The sequence below is a fragment of the Malurus melanocephalus genome, unplaced genomic scaffold, assembly GCF_030028575.1.
Source record: "Malurus melanocephalus ecotype Western Australia unplaced genomic scaffold, MMel_1.1 scaffold_253, whole genome shotgun sequence".
Taxonomy (NCBI): Eukaryota; Metazoa; Chordata; class Aves; order Passeriformes; family Maluridae; genus Malurus; species Malurus melanocephalus.
In genome coordinates, this window is record NW_026623485.1 from 1,074,296 (window position 1) to 1,100,589 (window position 26,294).

Below are 26,294 nucleotides of genomic sequence, written 5' to 3' on the forward strand. Positions count from 1 at the left end.
GATGCTCTGCTCACAAATCGCTTTTAGCCCGCACTGTTTGTCCCGGAGCGAGTGATGCTCTGCTTCTGGGACTCCCCTGGGGCTCCCAACCTCACTGCTGCCTGCAGTGAGGTTATCTAATAAAAAGCCACAGCTTTACTGATACCTGTGTCACCGATTGCAGCTRAACTTTRAGCTTTTGTGACCTCASAAGGTTTAATTTCCTTTAAAACCCCATCACTCCCATTAATTTTTCCCTTACCTGTGTGCTGCCAGGTACTAAAGGGAATCTAAACACATAAACCAACCTCTTCAACTGCTCTTGAAGCTGACACATCTCCAGGGAATTCATCTTCCTGCCTTTCAGCCCAAGTCACTGTGCTTCCCAGCTTTCCAGCGTGGTGGAATTGTGGCTCTGCCTCCCCCAGAGCCCCCAGCCCACGCTGCAGTGAAATCCATCCCGTGCCTGGTGCAGGTCCCCGTCCCTGCCGTGTGAGCACACTCACCATCACCGAGTCGCTCATGCCTCTCATCTGGAACACGTCCATCGTGACCTCTGTGCGGTTGGAGACCTCACTGCTGCCGCTGGGGTTGGCTGGAGGGAGGTCGAAGTAGGTGCTGTCCGGCTCCCTGAGGGGAAGGAGAGCTCACAGTCATTGTCCCAGCTCCTCAGCCCCCACCAACMACCCCCAGCAACTCGTAGTCCCCTCAGACCTTGTCCTTTCCYAATTCTTCCTCCATCCTCTGCTTTTATTTCCATGTGGCAGAGMAGGCTTTGCTCAGGCAAACTGCTGCCTGGCAGGTAAAACAAGCAGAGATTTAGGAAATTTTGCATCCACCCAGCTGCTCCAGCGTGTCTGTCACTCTGGGATATCCACACATGAGAGGACCAAGGGAGGAAGAGGATGACATGAAGCACAGTCCTATTCCCCCTTGCTTGATTAAAGTACAAGGTTCAGAGGCCAGAAGATTTGCAAACATCTTGGTGGGGCTGGAAGCTGTTTAATTTTGGAATTGAGGGTCCCAGTTTAAAGGGGGCTCTGCTCTGGCCCTGACTGTGTCCGTGCTGTCCTGGAGCTCTGCAGCCAGGACGGAGTTACCCRTGAGATGGACAGTGCTGAGCTGTTTGGCAAACAGAATGTCCTGAGCAGAGTCTGGAACCAAAATTTGTGAGGTGGCAAAGGCATCAGTGAAAAGCACAGGGTGCAAAAGGAAATTTGTTTTTAGCAAAGGGCTACTGCTGCCTCCCAACACCCCCACGGGAAGTGAGCACACCCCACTTACAGCGTGCTCCAAAGGTGCTCGAACGTGGTGCCTTCATCAGCTGGGGACGACTGGGACATCTTGGCAGAGGGAGAGTCCGAGAGGGGATAGATCACTCTGGGGGCAAAAGGAAGGGCAGGGTTAGCCCTGGCAGCATTCTGTGCCATTCTGTGCCATGCTGGGCTGTGCTGGGCTGTGCTGTGCCATGTCACTCCAGCAAAGCAGCAGCCAAGAGCAGGAATCCCTCACTCCCAACTCAATGCCAGCAGCACAGCAGGGAACAGAGACCCCCAGAGCCATCGTGGGGGATGCTCAGGATCAGAGACCCCCAGGATTCATTGTGGGGGACACACAGGACCAGAGACCCCCAGAGCCCATCACTGAGGACACACAGGGACCAGAGACCCTCAGAATCTGTTTTGGTGGACACACAGCACCACAGATCCCCAGGATTCATCATGGAGGACCACAGGACCAGAGACCCCTGGAGCCATCGTGGGGGACACACAGGACCAGTGACCCCCAGGATTCATCATAGTGGACCATGGGATCAGAGACCCCCAGGGTTCATTGTGGGGGACCATGGGATCAGAGACATGCAGAATCTGTTTTGGTGGACACTCAGGAGTAGAGACCCCCAGGGTTTATTGTGGAGGACACACAGGATCAGTGACCCTCAGGGTTCATCATAGGGGACCATGGGACCAGAGACCCCTCCCAGAGCCATCGTGGGGGACACTCAAGACCAGAGAACCCCAGACCCCATCATGGAGGACACACAGGGACCAGAGACTCCCATGGCCCATCATGGGGACAATGCCCACACCCCTGGCAGTGCAGAGCAGGGTGACAGGCAGGGGTCACCCGAGCTCAACGGAAGGAACCCATTTTTCAGCCGAAGCCTCCTGGATGTTTCCGCACACCGATAACCCGACCCACGCTCAGTCCAGTCCGTCCCTCTCATCCTGCACAAGGTTTTTCTCTCAGGCATGGCAGCAGAAGCCCAGCCCAGCTCTCTCTGTGTGCTCAGAGCCTCCCGGACCCCACAGCCGGAGCAGGAGGTTTCACGGAGCCATCTTGARCCTCGTGCTGCCTTCCCCTATGGGCAACCATGTTCCTGCTGCTCCCTCACCCACCCCAGCCAGCAGCAGCATCTCTTCCCTGCTCTGGCTGACATGAACAYACCTCAGGCACCCCTGGCTGCTGCTTTTACCCACGCTGGTGTTTGTTGTCTGTGTCCCATCCCAGCTGTGACATCTCATAGCGAAAACCCAAAACTTCCTGGTTTTGGGCTCAAGCTGCCGAGTTGAGGGCAACCCCACTCTGAGTGAGGGATGCTCGAGGTCGCCACGGCCCCTCTGACTCAGTTTGGGACCAGGTGGCTGCCCGGGAGGGAGTTAAAATGAAAGCAGGGAAGTTTTCCCCACCAGCAGATCCCGTGAGCTGCTTTCTACCAAATACAACATTTGCAGTGACCCACCCAAAGGAATCCCCACAGCACAAGAGGGCTCCTTCCCCACAAATCCTACAGCAGGGACAGCGAACAAGGAAAATCCGGTGTCCTCCCGCCCCTCCTCATCCCACGTGTGACACACAGAGAAGTGAAAGGACCCACAGGGCAGCTTGGAGAGGAGGAAAAGCCTGGGAGAGATTCAGGAGGCTGCTGGTGGCCTTACCCTTCTTCCATGCTGCTTTTGCTGGCCCAGAGCAGCTGCAGGAAGGAGCCAGGCCTTTCCCTCCCGAGGAGAAAGCACCTCYGCACCGCCCCGGCTGTGTGGTCATCACGGGTGACACCAGCTCTAACCACGTGGCTGCTCTCGTTTTCACAAGGAGAGAAATCTGCCTATTTTAAGGGCGTTTTGGAAGTTCCCTTTCACTCTTTCAAAGCGCAGCCCGCCCGTGCAGAGCCAGGCCAGAGTTTTTTCATGTTTGAGCTCTGAACTAAGGGGGTACAAAGGGAAATGGGGGTGGTTGGTGCTGTTAAGGATCATCTCTGCTGCTGTGATCACTGCTCATCCTGGGGAAGCAAAAGTGACAGCCTGGTACCAGGCACTCGGTCTGGGAATGAATTCTCCAACCAATTTAGGGCTCCCCAAAATTTGCAGRGTGCTGATGTAATTCCCTCTGAAGGGAGGTGCCATTTAGAGCCCTGTCTTGCAAGGAGTGGTGGAGGAATTCACATTTGGGAAGGTGGGAATGTGATGGTGAGGTCCTGCAGAAGGAAAGGGCACTCTGGGGGAAGCAGCAGGAGCCCTGTGGCTCTTTAAAATTAAAGATAAACTGGGATTAAGATAATAATAAATAAATAAATAAATATAATAATAAAAATAATAATAATAATAATAATAATAATAATAATAATAATAATAATAATAATAATAATAATAATAATAATCTGGGATTAAAGATAAACTGGGAAGAGCCTCAGAGCCTAATTCTGCATTGCTCCAGAAGCATTCCTGGATGCAATTTTCATGCCCAAGGATATCCTGCCTGTGCCCAAGGCTGAGCAAGCCACACCCGAGCACATCAGCAGTGACAGAGCTCAGGACCAGCCACAGTCCGGGTTCAGCTCCCTGCCCTTTCCAGCCCCCAAGGAACACCCTGGGGTAGCATCCTGACTTCTTCCAGCAAGAGTTTTCCGGCCAGACCCCACCAGGAGGATTATCACCTCCAGAGAGACCCCAAACCACTCATGAAAGTGAAGATCTCCTCGCTCAGGGAAGGGTGCCGCAAGGAATTCTCCATCCCTTCTGCCTCAAAGCATCAGGGAGGCAGCGGGGGATGCTTGGCACAGCTCGGGAGGGACCTGCTCTGGATTTATTGCAGGTTCCTAGAGGAAAAGAGACCCAAACGTGCAAACCAGGGGGTGGATGCTGGGATTCGGGGCTGRCAGCGGGATTTGCCGGTGTTCGGTGGGAGAGCTGCGCTCCGAGCCGGCTCCAGCGTTCGCTGGGCTGCTGCTTCCCTCTGTTGCTGGTCTGGGCATTGCAGGGAAACTGCGCACGGGAAAAGAGGAGAGAAAGAACGATGGGCCATCTCGGCTCCCTCTGGGACGGCTGCCGCCCCCGGGATGCGGGACCCAGTGGGGTCACACCGGCTCCGGTTCCTTCTGTCCGTGCAGCTTCCCTGTGAGCTGCCACTGAAATAATTTACCAAGATTCATCTGGAAAAGCTCGGTGTACTCAGTTTTCTACACAGCATGAAAAACCCAGCCCCAGGGACAGAGGGAAGAGGAAAAGCAAGGATCAAGATCCTCACAGCCACCCCAAAAAGTGAGGAAACTCCCTGGAGCAGCAGAGCAGATGAAMGTCCATATATCCAACCGTGCCTGACTCATGGGTTGTGACCACAGAGCCTGAATCAATCATTAGAATGATTATAAACTCAACTTCTTTCTTCCATCACAACGAGAAAGGTGAAGGATGCTGTGAGATCTCAGCCTTGCTGGGAGAACTGCCAGCCCACAGAGTTTCTGCACTGTCTGGAAGGAGCATCTTTGATTTCACCATCAACCTCAGGGCTCAGGTTTAGCTCCCAGAAATGCTCAGTATTTGTTATCACTCAGTAATAACAAATTCACCGTTATTCCACCACTCCAACAGCCCAGCACAAATCGTGACATCATTTTACAGCCACCTTAAAGGGAGAWAAATGCAAAACCCGATGTAACAGGGCTGTGACTAATTCCTAAGGACTCTCTGGGAGAGCAGGACTTCTGAGAGTCGCTTCCACCTCTCACTTGGAGCTGCTCCACGCCTCCAGAACTGGCTTTGGACCTTCTCTCCCCTGCACAATGAGACCCATCAGGCTCATCCAGCCCACAGCAAACAAGATTTGTAAAAATGCTGGCAGTCCCAAGTATTCATCCATTCATCCCTGACTATTCTACTCACATCTGCAAAATGAGGTTTGTGAAAGCAACCGAGAGCGAGCGAGCGAACTTTCCTGCAGCACGCTCGAATCTCAGGATTCAGATTGAATCTCGGGGTCCGGCAGCTTATCAACSATTTTCTTTCCAAGGAGGAGGCAGGATGGACAGAAATCCTCTCTGGTTGCAGTCAGTGATGGGGCAGAAGGCTGAGGACACTGCTCCCCTCTCTCCTTGGCTCACCCTCAGCCCAGCACCAGGACGTGGCTGTGGCTGCCCCCGCATCCCCCCAGGATCGAGCCCCTCCATTTCTTTCTTTGGCTCATTTTCCAATTCAAAGTTTGGCCGATTTTCCTTCCACAAGTGCCTTAACTCCCGAGCAAACTTTCTAAGACACTTCAACACCGTGTCACAAGCCCGCGGAGCAAAGCACCCCCAAATCACCTCCCAGCCGCGTTATSGAGCCCTCAGCAGAGGGTCCTGCTGAGAAACTCACACACACACCTACCAAGGGGTTTCCTTTCGTAGTTTTTTTCCCTCCTACCTGCTTTTTGAGTGCTCCCRGAGGTTTCCCGCAGACAGGAGCGGCCCGGGATTGAGGATCTACGTTATTTACCCCGCTACACCAGGGTAGCGTCCCGGTCGCCAAGGCAATGACATTGGAGCTGCTGAAAGCTGAGTGAAAAGTGAGGCAAAAGCTCCTGCGCTCCTTCCTGGAATAGGGAGGCAGTTGCAAGGGGGTGGGGAGTGCTCAGCCAAGCGTGCCAGGGAATTAAAGCCGGTCACCAGCACCAGAAGTGATGCCGGGGCAGGTTGGCTCTGGGGGCTGCAGCACCACGCCCGAGGCGGCTGCTGGGCTTGAATCRCAGAATCACAAAATCAGGGAATGGAGGGGAGATTAAARAACATCTTGTTTCACCCCCTGCCRTGGGTAGGGACACCTTTGACCAGCCCAAATTGCTCCAAGCCCYGTCCAACCTGGCCKCGKACRTTTCCAGGGATGGGACACCCAGTAAAGGACACTCAGTGTGGATCGAGGAGGTTTTTCCCCTCACCAGATTGATGAGCTGAGCTGTTTTGGTGTTTGTGTTCAGMCAAATGACCGGGACATCTGTCCTGGGGTGACCGGACCCTCTGCCTGGGGGGCTCTGGGATTCCCTGCGCTGCTTCCCCTGGGGAACAGCGACTGGCCAAGGCACTGGAGAGGGGCAGTGGATGAAAACTGATATTTCTGATTAAAACTATCACCCACAAGGCTAATTATCTGCATCCTGCGGACTCACAGACACATTATCACACAGACACCCCCCTCACGAGCTCCAGTGTCGCTGTCACTTGCCCTCGGTCACCTGGGACAGGCAGTGAGCGCTGCTCATCCCTGGGCAATCACTGCTTGTGCTCAGGTCGCCTGTCCCCTCCTGGGGACCAACAGACACCCCCTGCCCGCAGATCACCCCCAAATAACCCGTGGGGCAGATGGTGAGGGCAGAGCAGCTGGCATTTCTGTCCCTCTGTTGTGGGGACAGAAAACGGATGCGTTCAAAACCCACTGGAGGGGCTGGAATCAGTTTTTGGAAGCCAAATAATCTGTAATGAAAACAAGATTCGAATATTGGTTGGTTTAATTTTAAGTGGTGGTGATTGTGGCCCCCAAACAAGGTGGGGCTGTCCCATCACTGGGAGGGGACACAAACTGCTGCCACCCAAAAATTCCGGGCTACAGACTGGGGTGAAAAAGGGAGACAGTTGTGCATCCTCCTGGAGTTTCAGTGGGGAAGGGATGCAGAGGATCCTCAACCCGCGGGATCAGAGAGTTTTGGGGACTCTTGACTCTTTTGGGAGCACAGACATCCGTGTCATTGGCCCCATCCCCGCGGCTCCTCTGCTCCACGCAGCCGGCTGTACCGGGAGGGGGCTGTTTCCCAAGGAAATATGCCCCCAGGAGGGGTTTTCTGGAATCTGCCCYTTCTCTGGTGTGCCTGTATYTATTTATTTGTTCATTTATTTATTAATTCATTGATTCCAGTCMGTTCATATCCTTTTTGTTGGGATTGCCTTTTTGCCTTATTGCAATTGCTAGTTCCTCTGTTGTGTCCGGGGAAGCTGGCGGGACATCCCGCCTGCGCTCCCGTTGCTGTCGGTAATTAGCTGGCAATGGTGATTAGCCTGTACTGGTGATTAGCCGGAAGGGGTGATTAATTACCCAGGGCAGTCCCGTGCGCGGGCCACTGCCCGCGAAAAGGCGCCAGAWAAGGGGGTGGTTCTCTGAGGACGTGGAGAGGAGGGGGAAAACACGCCCCTCGGCTTATTAACCGCGTCATGATCCGTCTCATTAGCATCTCATTTGCATACTAACCGCGGCTCGCGCGGCGCCTTCCCGCGCGCTTCCCGCCGCCGGGCGCCCCCTGCCGGGCCGGCGCGGGGACTACAACTCCCGGCGTGCCCCGGGGCGGCCCCTCCCGCGCGGCCCCGCCCCTTCCGGCGGGCCCCGGCCGAGCGGAGCGGGAGCGGGAGCGGGCGGAGCGCGGCGGGTTCGAATCCCGGCGGCGCCGCGCTCCGCCATGAACTTCTCGGAGCTCTTCAAGCTCTCGGGGCTCCTGGGTCGCTTCTCCCCCGATGGAAAGTGCCTGGTGAGTGCTGGCTGCGGGTAGCGGAGCCGCGCGGCTCCGGGACGGGGCGGTTGCGGGGCCTCCGAGCGGCCGCGGCGCGGGGCTCCCATGGCCGGGCCGGGCTGAGGGCGGACACGGAGCGGGCGGCGATGGAGCCGCGGATCCTGAGGGCCTGAGCTCTGAGGCTGCTGCCGAGAGGCTTTGAGGCAATAAGGGTCAATACCGGAGACCGCATTTAGCTTAAATTAACCTTAATCGTTTAAATGAATTARYACTTTAARTTAAGTGRTGCCTGAAGGGAGCCTGCAGGAARGATGGAGGGGGCTTTTTACAACGGTTTRGARAGGCAGRACAAGGGGGAATAGCTTCAAACTGCCAGAGGGAAGGGTTGGATGGGATATTGGAAGGAATCTTTCCCTGTGAGGRGGGTGAGGCACTGGCACARGGTGCCCAGAGGAGCTGTGGSTGCCCCTGGATCYCTGGAAKTGTTCAKGGCTTGGAATAACCTGAGATAGTGGAAGGTGTCYCTGCCYATGGCAGGGAGTGGSATTGGATGGACTTTAGGGTCCCTTYCAACCCCAACCATTCTGGGATTCTATGAAATAATRTAGCAGTTATGAGACAAAAAGTAATTTTTTTTAAAAACTGGAATTTCTTAGCCAGCAGTGATGGAATCAATGAGGATTATGTTTATCAGTTATAACCCCCTTCTTCCCTGTTTTAGCTGTTCTCGCTGTAGTTTGCAGTTGAGCTCCATGCACACTGAATAGAATTCCAGAATTTCARACTGGTTTGGGTTGGAAGGAACCTTAAATCTCATCTAGWCCAAAGCCCCTGCCATGGGCAGGGACATCTTCCACTATCCCAAATTGCTCCAAGCCCTGTCCARCCTGGCCTTGGACATTTCCAGGGMTGGGGCAGCCAMAGCTTCTCTGGGCAACCTGTGCCAGTGGCTCACCACCCTCACAGGGAGGATTTATTTCTCTAAAACACAATATTCACCCTCTCTGAACTAAATCTGGGATTGTGGCAAGCTGGAACAGCAGTTCTGGAGGTACATCCGTGGTGCTCCAGGATCCCTCAGCCCTGTCCCTATCCCTGTCAGGCCTCGTGTGTGCAGCACCGTTTGCTGGTTCGGGATGCGAGCTCCCTGCAGATCCTCCAGGTCTACACGTGCCTGGATCAGATCCAGTACATCGAGTGGTCCTCGGAYTCCCTGTTCATCCTGTGTGCCATGTACAAGCGAGGCATTGTCCAGGTGAGGGGGAGAGCAGGACAGGCTGTGCTTCCTGCTGGGATCTAAGAGCTTAATAGTCAGCACTAGGCTGAGGCTTTGCTGAAGTACCTGATGTTATTGATAGCACAATTTGAGAATAACCCACGGTTCTTGAAACCATGAGAAAAATCTTAGTTTGAAAAAGAATATTTAGGATAAAAATGTCTAGCAAAACAGATCAAAATTGGAGGTTATCGTACCACCTTCTCACTGCAGTAGGAAGTAAATACATGCAAGCCTGTTAAATAGACTAAACCTGTTTAAATGTTGAATAATGAGAATATTTGTCACAGAAAAAAAAAAACCAACCCCACATCATTTGCCATTTCCATTATCACCCAGAGGTGTGGGACTCACTTTTGCAGCGGGATCCAGCGCCAGTCCTTCATGGCTGCGGGCGGTTGGGTGTTCCTTAGGCTGGGATGCAGGAGCCTGTTTTCAGCTGTGGGGAGCTCTCCTGAGCAGAGGTTTTGGATGAGCTGTTGCTTCCTGCACTGTCTGGTTGCTCCCTGCCCTAGGTCTGGTCCCTGGAGCAGCCGGACTGGCACTGTAAGATCGACGAGGGCTCCGCGGGATTGGTGGCCTCATGCTGGAGCCCGGACGGTCGTCACATCCTCAACACCACCGAGTTCCATGTGAGTGTGGAGGCAGGATTGCTCCCCACGGTGTCAGATGTTGCTGTCTGCCCTTTGCCTCCTAAAATAACCCAAAGCCCTTAAAGTTGCAGCAGTGCTGGGGAGTGTGGATGTAGCTCGGTATTCCTGTGTGTAACTCAGGTTAATTCCACGTTAGGTGCTTGTTCCATTCACGTTTTATCCTCTTGCTTCTGGTGATAAGATAGAAAATGGACACTTGTATTTGAAGGTAAAGTTATGTGTTTGAGAACATACGATTTTGATATTTTGATGGCACTCATCAAAGAAGTTTTAGAAATCCAATATGTTTCTTGCACAGTGAGAAAAGCTCAGGATTTCTAGTTTAAAAAACCCAAACCATAAACATTTCAGAGTGATTTTAAATGAAAACATAGAGGCTTAAGTTTATTGACCTATGAGATGAGATTTAGATCCAGATCTTGGAAGTACTTTTCCAATTGTTTGATTTGACACACAAGAGACAGACTGCTGATGGAAACATTTGCAAAATTAAAATGTCTCTAAGTGCTTATTAAGTCCCATATTGGGGAATGCACACTAATGTAGAATCCAAATTGGCTTGTGGATAGTGGGTTTGTTGGAAGGCCAGTGGATTCTGACTCCTCCACCTCTGGATTAGAGCTAATGATTCCTGTTATTCAGTACAATAATGAAGTGTCAGAAAATAGCCAAGAAATGTATGCGAGACACTTTTGCTTTGTGTTTATTCTTTCCAAACCTGTGGGTGGGTTTTAGGTGACAGGATCTTGTGCCATAACACTGGCTAGCACAGAATTCACGTGCTGCAATGCAAGATTTGTCCTTTTTTTTGGGCAAATTCCAGTGTCAGTGGGATAGGGATGGAGACTCTGCTATGTGTGTGTGCAGACACACTCCCCCACCCTTTTAGATAGGAGTGATGAGTTTAGGCCTTGGTTTTCCCAGGTGTGAATAGCAGCAATAAAAATTAAAAACAAGCCCAGAATTGTAGCCTGGAGGCAGTGCAGCCATCTCTGCTGGTCAAAGAGCAGTGGAGGAGCCAGAACTGCTGGCTGGGGCTGTGTRAGGCTCCGAGTGAGGATCTCATGGCACGTGTGTGTGAGGGGGTGGACCAGCAAGGATTTATTGCCTCCCAACAGAACTCTGTTTGACCTTAGAGGATTTCATTAAGCCTTTGCCAAGTTGGCATCTGTGTTGGGCTAAGTTTCCTTTCCAGCTGTAAACAGGTTGCTAAATTAGCTGTTGTCAGACAGCTGCCGGGGCCGGACCACAGTTGGAGCTGTGTTTACTCCCTCCCTGCTAAATCCACAGTCTGGGGGGATGGCTGTGGGCAGTGCTCTGGGAATATTTAATATCAGAGTGTTATCAAATCCAGTGATTGCCTGSAGGGTTTGGGGGTTCCCTGTCAGCCAGCTCAGCTGGGCTTTGGTTGCTTGATGCTTTCAAGTAATTGTAATTCTTCAGGTCAATGTGTGAACTCCACTGAAAGCTTGCAAGGAACTTTCTTATTCCCTGATTTTTTTTAAGGTTATGGTTGTGCTAATGCCTTTCTAGCAATCTGTACTTATCAGTGCACTTATCAGAAAAATTTTTACAGAATCCTAGAAAAGTTGGGGTTGGGAGAGCTCTCTGGAGATCATCCATTCCAAATCCCTGCCAAGGCAGGGTCACTCAGAGCAGGTGACACAGGAATGCATCCAGGTGGGTTTGGAATGTCTCCAGAGAGGGAAACTCCACATCCTCCCTGGGAAGCTGATCCTGTGCTCTGCCACGCTCCATGGGAAGAAGTTCTTTATGTTGAAATGGAATGTGTGTTTTGGTTTATGGCCACTAYTCCTTGTCCAGCCACTGGCACCACTGGAAGGAGTATGACACCACCCTCTGACACTTGTAATTCATCCACTAATTTGCAGTCAGGGTCTCTTTGTGGTCAGTGTTCCACTCCTGCTAAAATCCTTTCTGAGAGGCAGTGCCACATTATCAGTGTGTCCTGTAGAAGGTGTTGAACCCAATGTGTCTCCTTCCAGTGCCATAATTGCACCAGAATTTACAGGCACAGATAGAGCTTAACCATGAACTGCAGGTGAAAGATTTGGAGGAAAGCAAATGGATCCTCATCACATCCCTGGAGGTGTTCAAGGCCAGGTTTGATGGGCTTGGAGCAACTTGGTCTAGTGGAAGATGTCCCTGCCCATAGTATGGAGAGGGACAAGATGAGATTTAAGGTCCCTTCCARCCCAAGCCGTTTGGGGATTCTGTGATTCTCTGCTTCCTCATGACCTTCATATTTTGGGATAAATAGTGTGAAGATGTTCTGGAGTGTTTCTCTGAAGAGCTGTGCTTATAAACAACATACTTTGTACTTCGTCTCATTCCATGTCAGGTCCTTAAGCATTCAGGGGCTTCTTTGGAAGTCCAGCAGCAGGGAAAAGTGTGTGTTTCTGTGTGTATCCMAGCTAATCCTTGGTAACTGTGTGTGGCTGCATTGGCTGAAAAATGCTTCCTGGCGAGGAATGTGCTCCGAATAATCTTCTGAAATCCGGTGCTGACAGACACTGCTATGTAAGGGGGCTGAGTGACCCAGTCAAGTCTGGGACAAGAGTTGACAGTCATTTGAGCTGTAGGTTGTTTAAAAGTGTGTTTTTGTCTGCTGAAAACCACCAGTCCTACACCTGCCTGGAGCTGTCAACATTGGGCCGTGGTCCTGGGCCTGGCACTGGAGACTGTTTATCACKTTACCATCTAAATACTTTTTATTTCTCAGCTGTTTTTTAGGCTATTTTAAAAATGCTTCTGCTTTTGGTTTGTTTTTCCGCTGCAAAACAACAGCTGAAAACTTCTCAGACACCATTATTGTGAGGATTTGAGTTTGATAACTCCACTCAGTCCATGCTGAAGAGAAAGTATCCCCCAAAAGGAGCAGTGGAGAAGGRCTTGCTGCAGTCTTAACTGACCCGTTCTCCTGCTATGAAAGCAATTGTCCCTTCTCCATGAATTCCCTGGGAAAGGCAATGAGCAGCCTGCCTATTTTGGARAAGTTTCTGTCTTTACAGAGAATAGAGGTTTAGATTGGATGTTAGGAAAGTTTTCTTCTTGGAAAGAGTTGTCAAGCACTGGAATGGGCCCCCTAAGGGAAGGGTGGAATAAGCATTGCTGGAGGGATTTAAAAGACATTGAGATGTGTCACTTGGGGACACTGTCTAATGGTGGCCTTGGCAGTGCTGAGTGAGTAGTTGGACTCAGAGGTTTTAGGGGACTTTTCCATCCTAAACAATTCTGTGGCTTCATGATGGAGCAGAGATGGATGCAGAAATATTTCAAAGCAAAGGTGTACTTGCCTTTTTCTCTGGCTATGCCTTGGGCAGGGCAGAGGTGATAGTGGGAGCTCAGCACAGGATGTGCTGTGTCCCACCTCCAGCGATTTTCCTCTTCTTGTGCTCTTGAGCTCAACATGAGCARCAAGATTTTGCCTCCTGAGGCTTGGAGCAGCTGATGTGGTCCAGGATGGAAGTGTGTTTGATGCCCAGCAGGCCAGGGGAGCTGTTCACGAGGCCAAGCAGCAGCACTTGAATGCCTTTGTCAGGAAAAATGATGATCCAGCCCTCAGCATTCAAAGCCTGCAGCTGCTAAGCTTGTATTAAGTGGCTGGAGAATGTGTGCTGTGTGTTTTGCTCAGGGGAGGCAGGGCAGCCAGTGCATTTAGGGCTGCAATTAATAGTCCCCAGCAGCATTTCAGTGCTGCAGTTGCTGCAGAAGAATGTGTGGAGGCATCGTGTTGGTATTTTTAAAGTAAATCTTGCCCGAGGAGCAGACTGACAATGCTGGGTTTGGGCAGCCGGAAGTGAGCAGGCCCAGGGATAAAAGTTGATTATTGTTGCTCATCTCGTGGATTCCTCCAAGAGCTGCTGAATTTACAGGAGGAGGTTCTGCCCCTCTGCCCTGCTCAGGTGAGACCCCAGCCCYRGGGCCCAGCACAGGAAAGACCTGGAGCTGCTGGAGAGACTCCAGAGGAGGCACCAAGRTGATCAGAGGGATRGAGCAGCTCTGCTGCAAGGAAAGGCTGGGAGARYTGGGGGTGTTCAGCCTGGAGAAGAGAACAGGGGTGACCAAAGTGTGGTCTTCCAGTGCCTAAAGGAGCTGACAAGAAAGATGGAGAGAGACTATTTACAAGGGCCTGGAGTGRCAGGACAAARGGCTTCACACTGACAGAGGGCAAGGTTAGAYACTGGGAAGAAATTCTTCCCTGTGAGGTTGGRCAGGGCTTGGAGCAAMCTGGTCTACTGGAAGGTATCCCTGCCCATGGCAAGGTGTSGGACAAGAGGAGCTTTAAGTTCCCTGTCAGCCCAAATCATTCTGTGATTCCATGGGAAAAGATTTCTGTGTTTTCTTCAAATCTCAGAAGTTTCTCTGATGTGTAAGGCAGAGGGGACTGTTCTGGCACTCCACGGATCCCTGATGGGGAGGCAGCATTTATTGGGATTCTGAAGCTTGTTTTGAACTCCATAAATCCCTTGAATTGTGCTTTCCACCAAAACTAATCATGTCAGCAAGGGTAAAACATCCAAGTTCTGTTTTAACACACAACCTGCATTATTACCAGTAAAGCAGATCCAGAGGTTCCTTTGTCACCCACCATGCTGGGTACTTCAGGAAAGGAAAAGGTGTGTTGAGACAAACCTGCAAAAAGATGTAGCTGAACCTTCCTCCCAAGACTGCTGGGATGCTGCTGGGCTGCATGGGATGTGGGAGGAGGAGGAAATTGAGGCAGTGCTGGAGTTTTACATAATGGATCAGAATTATCCATTTAGTAGTTCAGGGAAAGGCAGCTTTGTGATGGACGTGCTTCACTTCATAAAGTTCTACCTGTAGCTCTTCCTTGGTGCAGTGAAATGCAGGAAAACACAAGTTAAAAGCTTGTCCTGGAAACATTCCTCACTGTAGCTCCAAATGTGAAGGTTCACGTGCCATCCTGGGGAATGCCYGTGTGTCTGGGGCTCCCGTTGCTACGGGAGAGGGAGTATTTGTTTTTAATTGGGCAATGTGCAGATGGCAAGGCAGAGCCTGGAGTGCAGCTGTGACCTTGGGGAGCTGTGGGGAGGCTGGGTCTGCAGCTGCCTGCCCTCTCTGCAGCTCTTGGTGCTTGTGGAGGCACAGTTCTCCAGAAATCCCCCAAACACCAGTGTAAAGCCTGGCTTTGCAGACAGGTTTTGGGTGTCTTTGAATTTTTCAGTGATGCTGTAAYGGTGCCTCCTTGTGTGTGGCTGAGGAGGGAAAAGCAAAACACAAATCAGCCAGCAAAGCTGAGGGTGTCTAAATGTTGAAAAATAGGCTGTTTTCACACTTTTTTAGCCTTTTCCCGAGGGATACAATGTTCTCAAGTATCTGTTATGTCTTATTCATTCATAAAGGCAGGAAAGTTCCCATCTCTCTTCCAGATTCTGTGATGAATCTGTTTTTCCAACTGTAAAGTGACTCTGGGCAATAGATTAGGAAAACACATTTGTGCTAATGTTAGGAACTTTGATGTTTGTGAACAGGTTTTCTCCATAATCAGTGTGAATTTTGTCTCCCCCTCTAGAGTACTCAGTGAGCTTCAATGTAAGCTTGGGGTAAATTCCCTGGCTAACTGCCAAAAATTGGGAGAGAATTCCTCATCGTTGCTTCCCAGGACATTTAGTTATATGAATAGCTGCAGAATAATTCATCACAGAAGGTTCATTGATCTTCTTTGTGTTGCTGAATTAGGTTGATGTTTTCCTATTAATTATTATTATTATTWTTTTTAATCTACAAAATAACTAAAACTGCTCTCTGTCTCTGCCAGCTGCGAATCACAGTGTGGTCCTTGTGCACCAARTCAGTGTCTTACATCAAGTACCCCAAAGCATGCCAGCAAGGTAAGTGTCACACATCCACCTGGGAATTGTCCTTTAATAGGGCAGAAAGGGAAAGTGAATATAATGGGATGACAAACCCCATGTTTGGGAACAGGCTCTGGCCTCATCCCTTTTTAAGAGCACAGGCAGCCAGATCGTGGTCTCAGACCGAAGGATTCCAGCACAAGGATTCCACGTGCCTGCTTTTCACATGTGCATTTGCCTCTGAGGGATSCTTTAAGACATTAAATTATGCTGGATGTGCTTGTGATAAAAAACATTAATCCAAAGTGACTTTTGTCATCTTCTGCACACGGGAAGGTTGGAAAGGGAAGCTCGTGTTGGGGCTGTCACAGCACATGGCTGTGGTGAGCAGTTTCCTGCCCAAGGCTTGTGTCCCATAGATGACAAAGACAATTATGTATTCCATATAAAATCCGAGTGGATGGGGAGCAATGCCTGGGAGTTGGTGGAGACCYGATGGTTGCATAACTGATCCATTTAGCCAGGCTAAATGAAGTGGTTATTTGAAATCTGTTTGGTTTATATAACAACTGTCAGTGGTTAGATGTGTTTTGAAGCACGCTGGAGCTTTGCATCCTGAGAAATTGTGCATTCCAAGATTAAAAATTGCTGACAYAATGAATCAGCAACACTGTGCTTGGCCTTGATTAATGTGACCTTCTGTGAAGAGATTCTTTCTCCTCTTTATTTCTGCTTTGATTTGGGAGTAACTGTTCCTCACTGAAGACTCATCAGCTATTCTGCCTTGTTGTCTCTCTTGTGTTTAACCCATTTTTAATTAATCTGTCCCGTGGCAGGGGTGGCTTTCACCAAGGACGGGCGTTACATGGCTGTGGCGGAGCGTCGCGACTGCAAGGATTTCATCAGCATCTTTGTGTGCAGCAACTGGCAGCTCCTGAGGGTGAGCTMTGCCTCTCYTCCTGCTGCTGCTGTGGAGGTTACATGTACATTGCACACTGCTCCATCAGTAATAGTGAGAGTAGCAAGTTCTTGGTACTTGAGATGTGTGATGCAAACTGTTCGCCCAGGACATCAGTCCATGAAGGATGGTAACAGCCATGGGGTGGATCTGAGCAGTTAAACCCCACTAAGAACTCATCTGTACATAACATCAATCCTGATTCACCAGAAGCTGAGAGCAAAATTTGGGAAATTGCACTAAATRTTTGTAGTGTTCCTGAGCTCTTCCYTAATGAACACTGTTGTGGAAGCTGTGGCTGCACCATCCCTGGAAGTGTCCAAGGCCAGTTTGGATGGGGCTTGGAGCAACCTGGGATGGTGGAGGATGTCCTTCTCCATGGGATGAGTTGAGTTGTAACATCCCTTCTGGTTCAAACTATTCTGGGATTCTGTGATCCTGTACTGGGCTTTAAGAAAATGAATTAGGCTTCCTGGATTTTTTGACTGATTCAGTGTGTTTTTTTGACTGATTCAGTGGTTCAGTGGTTTTTGACTGATTCAGTATGATTCAGTGTACTTTCTTAAGTAAAGCTGTTCATTTGAAGGTATAGAAACTTTTGTCTTTTCTGTAAGAAAAGATCCAGTGAATGCAATATGTATTACAAGAGGAAATATTTCTTTTGTTACTCTGGCATACAAAAAGCTCTTTTGTGTTTAACCTTGAAAGGTTAAAGCTGCACATTCTGTTAGCTTAGATGCAACAAGAATTCCTTGACGTATTTTAAATGGCTTTGTGGTTTTTTCTCTTTTGGGTGCAGCATTTTGACACTGAAACCCAGGATCTGTTTGGGATTGAGTGGGCTCCCAATGGCTGTGTGCTGGCAGCGTGGGACACATGCCTGGAGGTAGGAGGAAAAGCAGATTATTTTCTTGAAGAGTTCAAGTTGGTCTTTGGCCATCATGTATAAAAGCAGTAACTAAAACAATTAGTGTTTTAAATGTTTCTTTCAAACATTAAAGGGTGTGAATTAATTTTTGTTAAATTKCTTTTAACAATTTTAAAAGCTTTTGTTAAATATTACACTTGTGTTGGGGATGGGTGTCCTGTTCTGTCAACCTTCAATGACAGAAAATGATTTCTAATGTATCTTGCAAAAAACAAAAAAGGTGAACATTGCAGAAGCTGCTGTTGAAATAATGAAAGAATAATGGAAGAACAATAATGGAAGAATGTAAGAGTCTTCTACAGCTTTACTGACATTGCATTGCACAGTGATTTTACAGTTAATGAAAGTGCTCATCCAGAAAGAGAGCAATGAAGCCTCTTAACTCATAGATAACCATTTGTACCTTTGTATTTAACTTGCTGCATGTTAAAGAGGCAGATTTTGGGAGGGATGGTTTGCCTGCCTGTGGTTTTTAGCAGCACTGTTGTTTTTAGAGTGGCTCTGTTTGTGTTTCAGTACAAGGTGTTGCTGTACTCTCTCGATGGGCGGCTGCTCTCCTCCTACCGGGCCTACGAGTGGCCCCTGGGTGTCAAATCCATCGCCTGGAGTCCCAGCAGCCAGTTCCTGGCCATTGGCAGCTTTGATGAAAAGGTGGGAAATGTTTCCTGCCTCTTTTATCTAAACCTTTTGGAGACCTTTGCCCTAACAGTCTTCTCTTGCCATGCTTCCTGAGCCAGGTGCGTATCCTGAACCATGTGACGTGGAAGAAGATCACGGAATTTGACCATCCAGCAACCATTGCCAGCAAAAAAACTGTAAGTGTGGATCCCAAATCCKTGCAGTCGTTAGCAGAGYTTTGGTGCTGCTGTTTGTATCTGAAAGATGCTGATAAATCCATTTCATTCTGGAGATTTTGCTTTTCCCCCTGCACTAGGGTTTGGGAAATTGCATGACAAGCTGGAAATGTAACAAAAATGTGGGAATTCTTTCAAATTCAATGAACACGTGTCTGTGATCTGCTTGAGCAGTAATAGATTCTCAGGTGCTCCTGTCATGTGCCAGTGTATTTTGGTGTAGGTGGTGGCTGCATTACACATTGGGGTGTGGAAAGAAAACTGAACAGGAGAGATTTGTCTCAGCTTTATACAATTCCCAACTTCAAACAGTGCTGGAACTCAGATTTTCCATCCTGTGTGGACAGGCTCATCCAGCTCACCTAAAGAGCATTTCCTGGAACATCAGTCAGCAAAGATTTTTATCCTTTATACCTGTWYCTGCAAGGCCTGGCAGATTCTGRGCYRYTGGTGCAGAGCTGCTGTTYCCAAAATCTTGAGCTGATCTCATCSCTTAAGGTAACAAGAACAGTGGAGAGGGACTGCACAAACCTCCTGGAACAATCTGTGTGTGTGGACTATAATTCTGCAATATTCACATGACTCTGGTGATGCCTCTCAATCAGAAGCAAGGCATGAGACATTAAAGCACCTCAGCAAAGCTTTCACAGCTGAAAAACGCCTTTACTTCCAGTTAGGTGTAAAATATGTCATGGAAAACAAATGGGAATAGCTCTGTTAATCTCCACTACACAGAGAGGAATTGCAGTTGGTGTGTTTTATCCTGGTGCTTGTGTTTGGGAATATGTTTCAGGCACACTGAAATATTTTTGCTGTTTTTCTTCTGCAGTGCTGCACTGGGTTTGCATTTGTTTATGATAGAAGCCAATTAAAGATTTTTGGTTGCAAAAATGAGATTCGTGTTCCCACTGTAATGGGGATTATTTATTTTGCTTTAATGAATGAGGTGCACTCCTTCAGACCTCTTCTTCGTAGATTTCAAGATTTTTGTATTTGTTGCAGGAGTGTTTTTCTGATCATGTCCCATGATTCAGTGGGAATGCTGGATTTTATATCTGCCTGCTAAAGCCCTTTTCCTCTGTTGATGAACCAGGGGATGCTGAGATGTAATAAATGTGCAAATGAGTCAGTGGGATGTGGGTATTTGGTTACAGTCCATGTTCAAACTTTCCAAGGCCCTTCTGTAGAGCTCTCACTTGTTTCTTTGTAGATTGTGTATAAAGAAGTGGAGAAATCCCCAACTGTTGATACAGAGAGATTTTCTTTTTCACCATCAAGAACATTGGATAGTTCTCTCTTCAGCACAAAGAGTAAATGTAAGCCAAATTTTACTCAAATGAGACACTTGAGTTTGCCTTGGGAAATTTTTCTATAAATAAACATTGTAGGTGAACTCTGCCCCTTGGATGGTGGAACAGATCCTCTGATGTTCTCAAGGGCAGTAAAAATCAGTCTCAGTGTTTGTGGCACTGTAAATCACCTTTGGTTAATTCTGTTTGAAATATTAGTTCAAAGGTAGTAGAAAAATTAATCTTTCCTCATTTTCCTGATTTAATCTCAGTCTTGCCTGGATTTCCAGCCTTTCCTTTTCTGTCTAGGAGGGCAGGAATAGTAGTAGGATAGCTGTGTGAAGATGTGAAAGCTTAAAGCAATTGAAATTTTGATTGGAATATCTTGGAGAAGAGTAAAATATGGTCCTGTCACTTCAGAGATGAGGGGTTTTAGCTGCATTTAAATGCATTGTCCATCCAGGCTCACTGAGTGAAGTACTTTTATTTCCTGTTCCAGATGACATTTCCCAGGTGCCCGTTTCTTTACAGTACATCAAACCCGTTGCTGACAGGGCAAATCCCAAAGTGGGAGTTGGGATGTTGGCCTTCAGTGCAGATAACTGTTTCCTGGCAACCAAAAATGGTAAGTTCCGACTGCCCTGCCTTACAGGGGAAACCATGTGGCACGTGGGGGGTTTCCTTAACAGAAATGATCCTTTGCACTATAAAAAGAGTCATGGCCCAGTAAAATCAGCTCTGATGTGAGATATGTAACCCAAGAGGAAACCCAGCCTGTCTTCCTAATGTGTGTCAACTGTTGTGAGCTGCCAGAAGTGCTGATCAGGGCATGAACTCAGCCTTGGCTCTGTATTTAATGAAAATAGCAGGGTTTTATATTTCTTCAAGTTTGTGTGAGCTCATTGTATTGAAAATGAAAATCTTCTCACACAAATCTTCTCACAGCCTGGGTCTCTTAAAAGGCAGAATTCTGTACAACCTATAGCAAGGGAAATTCTGATTACCTAAATAGTGAAAGTCATTGAATAAATGTTCCATTTTTCCCTTTGATGGTTTTGAGGGGTTGTTCATGTCTGGATGCCAAAGCTCTGGGTCAGGTGCAAAACCCATCAGACTTAATTTCATAAAAGCCAGGGAGATGGACTAGGTCATTTTTACCTTTTTTTTTTTAATATTTCCGTGGTAAAACTGAAGCTTCTGCTTGGCAAAACTCAAGTGGCAGTAACCTAAAAGTTTGTCTTGTATTTATGTTTGTTAATGTCCATTAAAAAAAAACGAACAAGTGTTATCTTTCAGCTATCACACGATTGCTACTTCCTCTACAGATAACATTCCCAACGCTGTGTGGATTTGGGACATCCGGAAGCTGAAGCTGTCGGTGGTGTTGGAGCAGCTGTGCACCATCCACTATTTCCAGTGGGATCCCTGCCAGCCCCGCCTGGCTGTGTGCACAGGCACCAGCAGAGTGTACCTGTGGTCCCCAGCTGGCTGTGTGGTCGTGCAGGTGCCTGGGGAAGGTGAGRMMCTTCAGCAGCTGCTTTGTGACARAATTATTCTATTTATAAACAGAGCYAARCRTGGAAATAGCTCAGGTGTKTTCTTGGAGCTGCTTAAAAATGGGTGTTTTCACACCCATTATGAACTCCATTTGAGGAGTTCATAACGAGACACAGCAAATGTCTCAAGGCCAGCACAGGGCCAACAGGGATTTGTGTGGCTGATTCCAGCTGTCTTTTCCTCCAGCAGGAGGATGGGCTGCCAGCTCCTTGCTGACACACTGATCTCTTCCTGCAGGTGACTTCCAGATCATGTCTCTCTCCTGGCATTGCAGTGGTGACTCCATGGTGCTCGTGAGTAAGGACAACTTCTGTGTGTGTTACTTGGAAGGAGAAGAGGTAAAATAAAAAGAACTAAAATGCATTAAAAGTGCTCCCAAGTCTGAGGAAGAAAGAGGAAAGGAGTCAAAACCTATTGCCCAGTCTGAAGTGTTTGTATTTATAAGTTATTTATTTGAAGGAGCTCCAAGCTCAGTGTGTGAAATACTGTGACTGTATTTGAATGAAGCAATGTAGCAAGTGAAATATATCGGGAATGAGTCTCTATTGCAAGAAAACCTGAGTATTGATGGAGTTGAACATCTCTTTTTCAACTCTGAACCCTTATTTTCTAAGACTGTAGCTCTGTGTGTATATAATGTATAGCTATTATTTAAATTTTCTATTTCCAATAAATATTTTGATAGTTACAAACTATAAATCTGCACCTCTGCACTTCAAAGTCTGTTTCAATGTAATAGATGATGTGATGATGTAGTGATTTGTCTCAGCACAAGGAAACTGTTACTTGCACACAAATAATATGACAGTAACTGTGCCTGGACCACCGTGGTTTTATTATATGGAATCTACCAGAGGGATCACAACTGACATTTCTGGATGCTGAATTACAGGTAACTGAAATGGGAGGTTTTGTCCCAACTCTGGTGTCAAATGGGAGTGAATGGTTTGGCAGGGAAGAAGCAGTTGGATATTCTTCCTTCTTACCAAGGAGGGAGCCTCTTGTTTAGGAATTTACTGGATATTTTTTTCTTTTGCTACTTAATTTCACAGCCTCAGTCTCCAGAAAATGAAGAACAAAGACCAAATAAGAGTTTAAATTCAACTTTACTGCAAGGTTAATGAACATGGAACAGATAACTTAAAAAAAGGTATGGAAAAGGGCAATGCAGCTTGGAAAGCCAGAGTCAGGATGGACTGCAACAGGAGTTTCACAAACACTCACCTACATCAAGGTCAAAAAAACCCCACCACGCAGCACAGTGTTTATCCAGCAGATAAATGCTCTGATGAAAGGGCATGGAGACAAGGTCATGCACAAGGAAAAAGCTTGTTAGAGTCACCTCCTGAGCAATTTCAGCTGTAATCTCCTGGACTGCTCTGAATTTCATCCCTGGATGAAAGGTTCAGTGCAGGAAGGTATGAACCAAGGCTGACACACAGTGCTGGAAGTTTTCTCTGTCTGCATTAAAAAGTCCTGGCCCAAACTAGAGTAGATTAAGAAAAATGGCTGAGTATCCATCTAACCAAAATAGAATTCCTTCTTAGTTTTACAAAGAACAGCTTTGAAGGCAAACGTGTTTGTGAGGCTTTTGGCAATGTTCTCTCACAACAGTCTTTATTCTGTGGCTGCAGCAAAGAAACTGAAGTAGAAAGGAAGTTCCAGTAGGTTCTTAGAGGGATTTTTACAAGAAGCTCATAAATGCATACTCAGAGTTCACAAACTGCTGCTGAGCAGGTGGAACAGTGCAGCTTTAGCAAAAGCCAGCAAATACTGTTAAAGACTGACTGACAGCTTTAAAAATTCCTAACAGGCATTAACCAGAACACTGAGATCATGGTGATTGTGTTAAGAGGAATTGCTGTTCCAAAGCAGTCCCAAGCACACTAGAGGATTTGACACCACACACAGGGATACAGCAGGGCCGTGGCACAAAGGTTCTGCTGTCCATTGGGGTTTTTAGCAGGTTCCAATGGCACTTCATGGACAGGGAAGAACAGGCACTGGGACACGGAACACACCATTGCTCCTTCACCCTGCACAAGGACCAGTGAGGGCTGTAAATCGGGTACAAAATACAAGACTGACACCACCCTGTGTCTGCTTCAAATCCAACCTGTGCATTCCCCAAACAACCAGGAGCTGTCCTACAACCACCTCATTTCCTTCCCCCAACAACTTGGCTTTCTCACGTGCTCTGCCCTCAGCACCCGCTCCCTGGGCACCACCAGCAACTCACTTGCCCTTGAACAGAGGACAGGCAAGGGGGTTTAAAATCCAATTTTGCCTCTTGTCATGGAGTAGCCCAGCTTGGCCTCGTTGTTGATGAAGGACATCAATCCCAGGTAGGTCTCGATGAGGATGGGCCGTTCCAGCACCAACACCCCATTAGTGCTTCCAGGCACTGGGCCCTCCTTGTGGGCTTTCTTCACAGCCTGGATCAGCTGCGTTTGAAAGTTTTCCAGCTGGAAGAAAAGAAATCACCTTGCTTTTCCATTGCTTTACAGACTATTAAGACAAACTGCTGCTGATAGGGAATAGTGAAGGATTAGCATTAAAGCTGTAGCTGTCAGGATTTTATGTTCTGGTATTTAACCTCAATGATTCAGGTCATTTCACACAGGACACTACTGATGTGTGACTTAAATGKGCTGGATGGGTAAAGATGTATCAGYGACCAAGTGTTTATTTCTGACTGTGGTTCTGCCCTGATCACTGATGTGTGACACTTTAGTGTAATAATTTTAGGAAAACCTTCAGAGGGAAGCATTTATTACAAGAAAAACTGAGCACCACCTCAGTGAAAGTTTTCAGTGAGTAATTAAGCCAGTGTTAATTAGCTGGCAGCCCTAGATGAAAAGCCCATCAGCCTGCCAGGCAAGCAAGAACAGGAACAAGCCAAGATCCATTTGCTTTTGGGTTTTACAGGACTTTCCACCTTCAGAAGTTTAGGCTTCCTCTGTGTTTCAATTATGGTTGGCTGGAAAAAGTTGCAGTGGGGCCACCCTGCAAGTCAAAATTTACAGACGGGGGAGATGCAGCACCCAGCTCTGAGTTCCATCTCTGCTGTAACTGATTTTGATTTACTCCTGTATTGCTTCAAAATAATTTAAGTTGGGTCTACCCATGAGCTCAGTGAGCTGCTTGAAGCTGAAAAGACCATTCCTTACCCTGCACAGGGATGAGATCTTCTCGTCAGCATCTGCCATGGGGTGCTCAGTGAAGGTCACATAGGGGATGTTGGTGGACCAGGGGTTCCATCTGTTGATGAAGGAAGCGCGGCTTTGCTTGTCCCACTGAATGCGGATACCGACACCTTCCCTCCTGACAGTGGAGAATGAACAGGGTAAGACTTCCCAGTCTTTGAGGCAAGATTAATTAAAAATATTCTGTCTGAAAAAGACCTACTTGAAACTGGAAGCTGAAATATAAGTGATAGTAAATTTTACTGGAGGGAGGAAATGCAAGAATTCAGCCCCTGAAATGTGAAAAGGGACATTCTTATGAGCTGAGAGCAAGAAGGTGAAGCTTCCTGGACATGTGGCACAGCATGGCCACCCTTCACAGCCTGTGACAAGGGCCTGACATTCACAGCTTTCTCATCACACTGAGGTGGTACTACTGCTACATACTGCATTATGTAATAGTGATGAGCTTCTGCTCCCAAATCTACTCATCTTATCTTGAAAGCCCTTGAGCAACTCCCTGTTTGTGCAGCTACTGACCATCCCAGCAAACCAGCAGCTACCCTGAGGTCTTCTAATGAAGCTTCAGGAATTGTTTGCAAAGTTAAACAAGCAAAAGGAAAAATTCTCAGACCTTTCCAGTGCTCAGAATGACAGCTCATACTGTTCCTGATAACTGTGCAAGACTTACAAGTGACTGTGGCTGCTTACTTGTTCAGAGATTTGGGTGGGAACTCGAACTCCCCCACAGAGATGGTGTCCACGGCGCTGAGGGCAATCCTTGTCACATGCTGGCACTGCAGGCTGATGAAGTTGTACTTGCAGACCAGGAGGGACCAGTCTGTGATGAGGACAAGACGCTCCTTCTCGTTGTTCCAGTGGTCGATTCTGGGAAGAGAACATGACTGAGCTTTAGTAGTTTTGACTCCTGGCTTGAAACACTCAACAGCTTGGCAGACAGACGAGGTGGTGAGGAGAACAAATCTCAAGTCTTAGCACTGCTGTATGTTCTGTTACAGCCTTTGCTTTGCATCAGCAGGGCAAATGCAGGGCTGAGCGTCTGTGCCTCGCTGCACACACGTGGCTTTGGGTCAGTTTGTTAAAGCTACCTTGGTGCTTTACTGGAAGAGTGAGTTCTCTGGGGGATTGGATTTTGTAAGGTGTTAATTGGGGAGCGTTGGTCTGTATCTGGAGGGCTGGGTTATACACAAATAATGAAATAATGATGGCTGCGGTCAGCCTGGGCCACTCCGGGCCTTGTGTGTGCGTTAATATTCCCAGATTTAATAGAGAAAAGCGCTCTGGGATATGCAGCTCTGCCCCAAGCCTGCGGGGCCGAGGCTGCCCTGGCTCTCATCTCTCCTCTCCCGGCACCAATCCCATCCCATCGCGCCGCGGAACTCACTCGGTGAGCAGCCACACGCTCTGCACCTCGCCGTCCTCGGCGGGCAGCACGACCACCCGTATCTCGCTCACGGCCTGCTCGATGGTGCCGGGCTGCGGGGGGAGAAGGCAGAGGTCAGGGGGTGCGGGCCGATGGCCGGGGCCACCCCTGCCTCCCTCCCGGAGCGCACCCGGAACACGAAGTACTGGCGGAGGCGGCCGGCGCGGCCCGCGGTGCGGACACTGAGCGGCCGCAGCGTCTGCCGGGGCGGCGGCGAGGCCGCTTCGAAAGGCGGCCCGGCTCCTCCCGGCACCAGCGTGGCTGCCCCGGGACTGCCCGGGCTGCCGGGGCCGCCGGCCGGGCCGGACTCGTCCGCGTCCCGCAGCTGCAGCATCGCGGCGGCGCCGGGGGTGCGCTCCGAGCCTTCCGGGGCGGAGCGGAGCGGAGCGGGCGGAGCGCTGGGGGCCGCCTCCAGCTCTGCTCTGCTCCGCTCTGCTCTGCTCCGCGCCTGGCCGGGCCGGGAGGCGGCACTGCAGCCGCGCCCGGGGTGCTCGGCCGGTACCCGGGCAGAGCCCGCCCGCCGGGATGCGGGATGGGGTACGGGATGCGGGATGGGGTACGGGATGCGGGATGTGGGTACGGGAT

At 48.8% G+C, this 26,294-nt stretch overlaps 2 protein-coding genes across 5 annotated transcripts; one reads left to right on the forward strand and one right to left on the reverse strand.

Moving 5' to 3' along the window:
- Positions 1 to 3,654: 3,654 nt before the first annotated feature.
- Positions 3,655 to 26,072, reverse strand: LOC130579090 (tumor protein p63-regulated gene 1-like protein). Of its 4 annotated transcripts, XR_008965952.1 has the most exons (7): positions 25,840 to 26,072; positions 25,671 to 25,762; positions 24,977 to 25,153; positions 24,251 to 24,404; positions 23,320 to 23,545; positions 23,079 to 23,116; positions 3,655 to 3,665 (listed from the first exon to the last, which is right to left on the reverse strand). XR_008965952.1 is itself a non-coding variant. In XM_057375648.1 (6 exons), the coding sequence occupies exons 1-5, from the start codon at positions 26,041 to 26,043 to the stop codon at positions 23,351 to 23,353; spliced, it is 822 nt and encodes a 273-aa protein (XP_057231631.1). In that variant the 5' UTR covers positions 26,044 to 26,072; the 3' UTR covers positions 22,168 to 23,116; positions 23,320 to 23,350. The 4 variants fall into 4 exon arrangements, 2 of the variants coding, with proteins under 2 accessions (XP_057231631.1, XP_057231630.1); XR_008965951.1 differs by having other exon boundaries at positions 23,079 to 23,545; XM_057375648.1 differs by lacking the exon at positions 3,655 to 3,665 and having other exon boundaries at positions 22,168 to 23,116.
- WRAP73 (WD repeat containing, antisense to TP73) lies at positions 7,605 to 21,882 on the forward strand. Its single transcript, XM_057375646.1, has 12 exons — positions 7,605 to 7,743; positions 8,828 to 8,980; positions 9,517 to 9,633; positions 15,458 to 15,530; positions 16,331 to 16,434; positions 17,252 to 17,338; positions 17,897 to 18,031; positions 18,118 to 18,195; positions 19,445 to 19,550; positions 20,023 to 20,148; positions 20,849 to 21,040; positions 21,318 to 21,882. The coding sequence occupies exons 1-12, from the start codon at positions 7,675 to 7,677 to the stop codon at positions 21,425 to 21,427; spliced, it is 1,350 nt and encodes a 449-aa protein (XP_057231629.1). The 5' UTR covers positions 7,605 to 7,674; the 3' UTR covers positions 21,428 to 21,882.
- Positions 26,073 to 26,294: the final 222 nt, after the last annotated feature.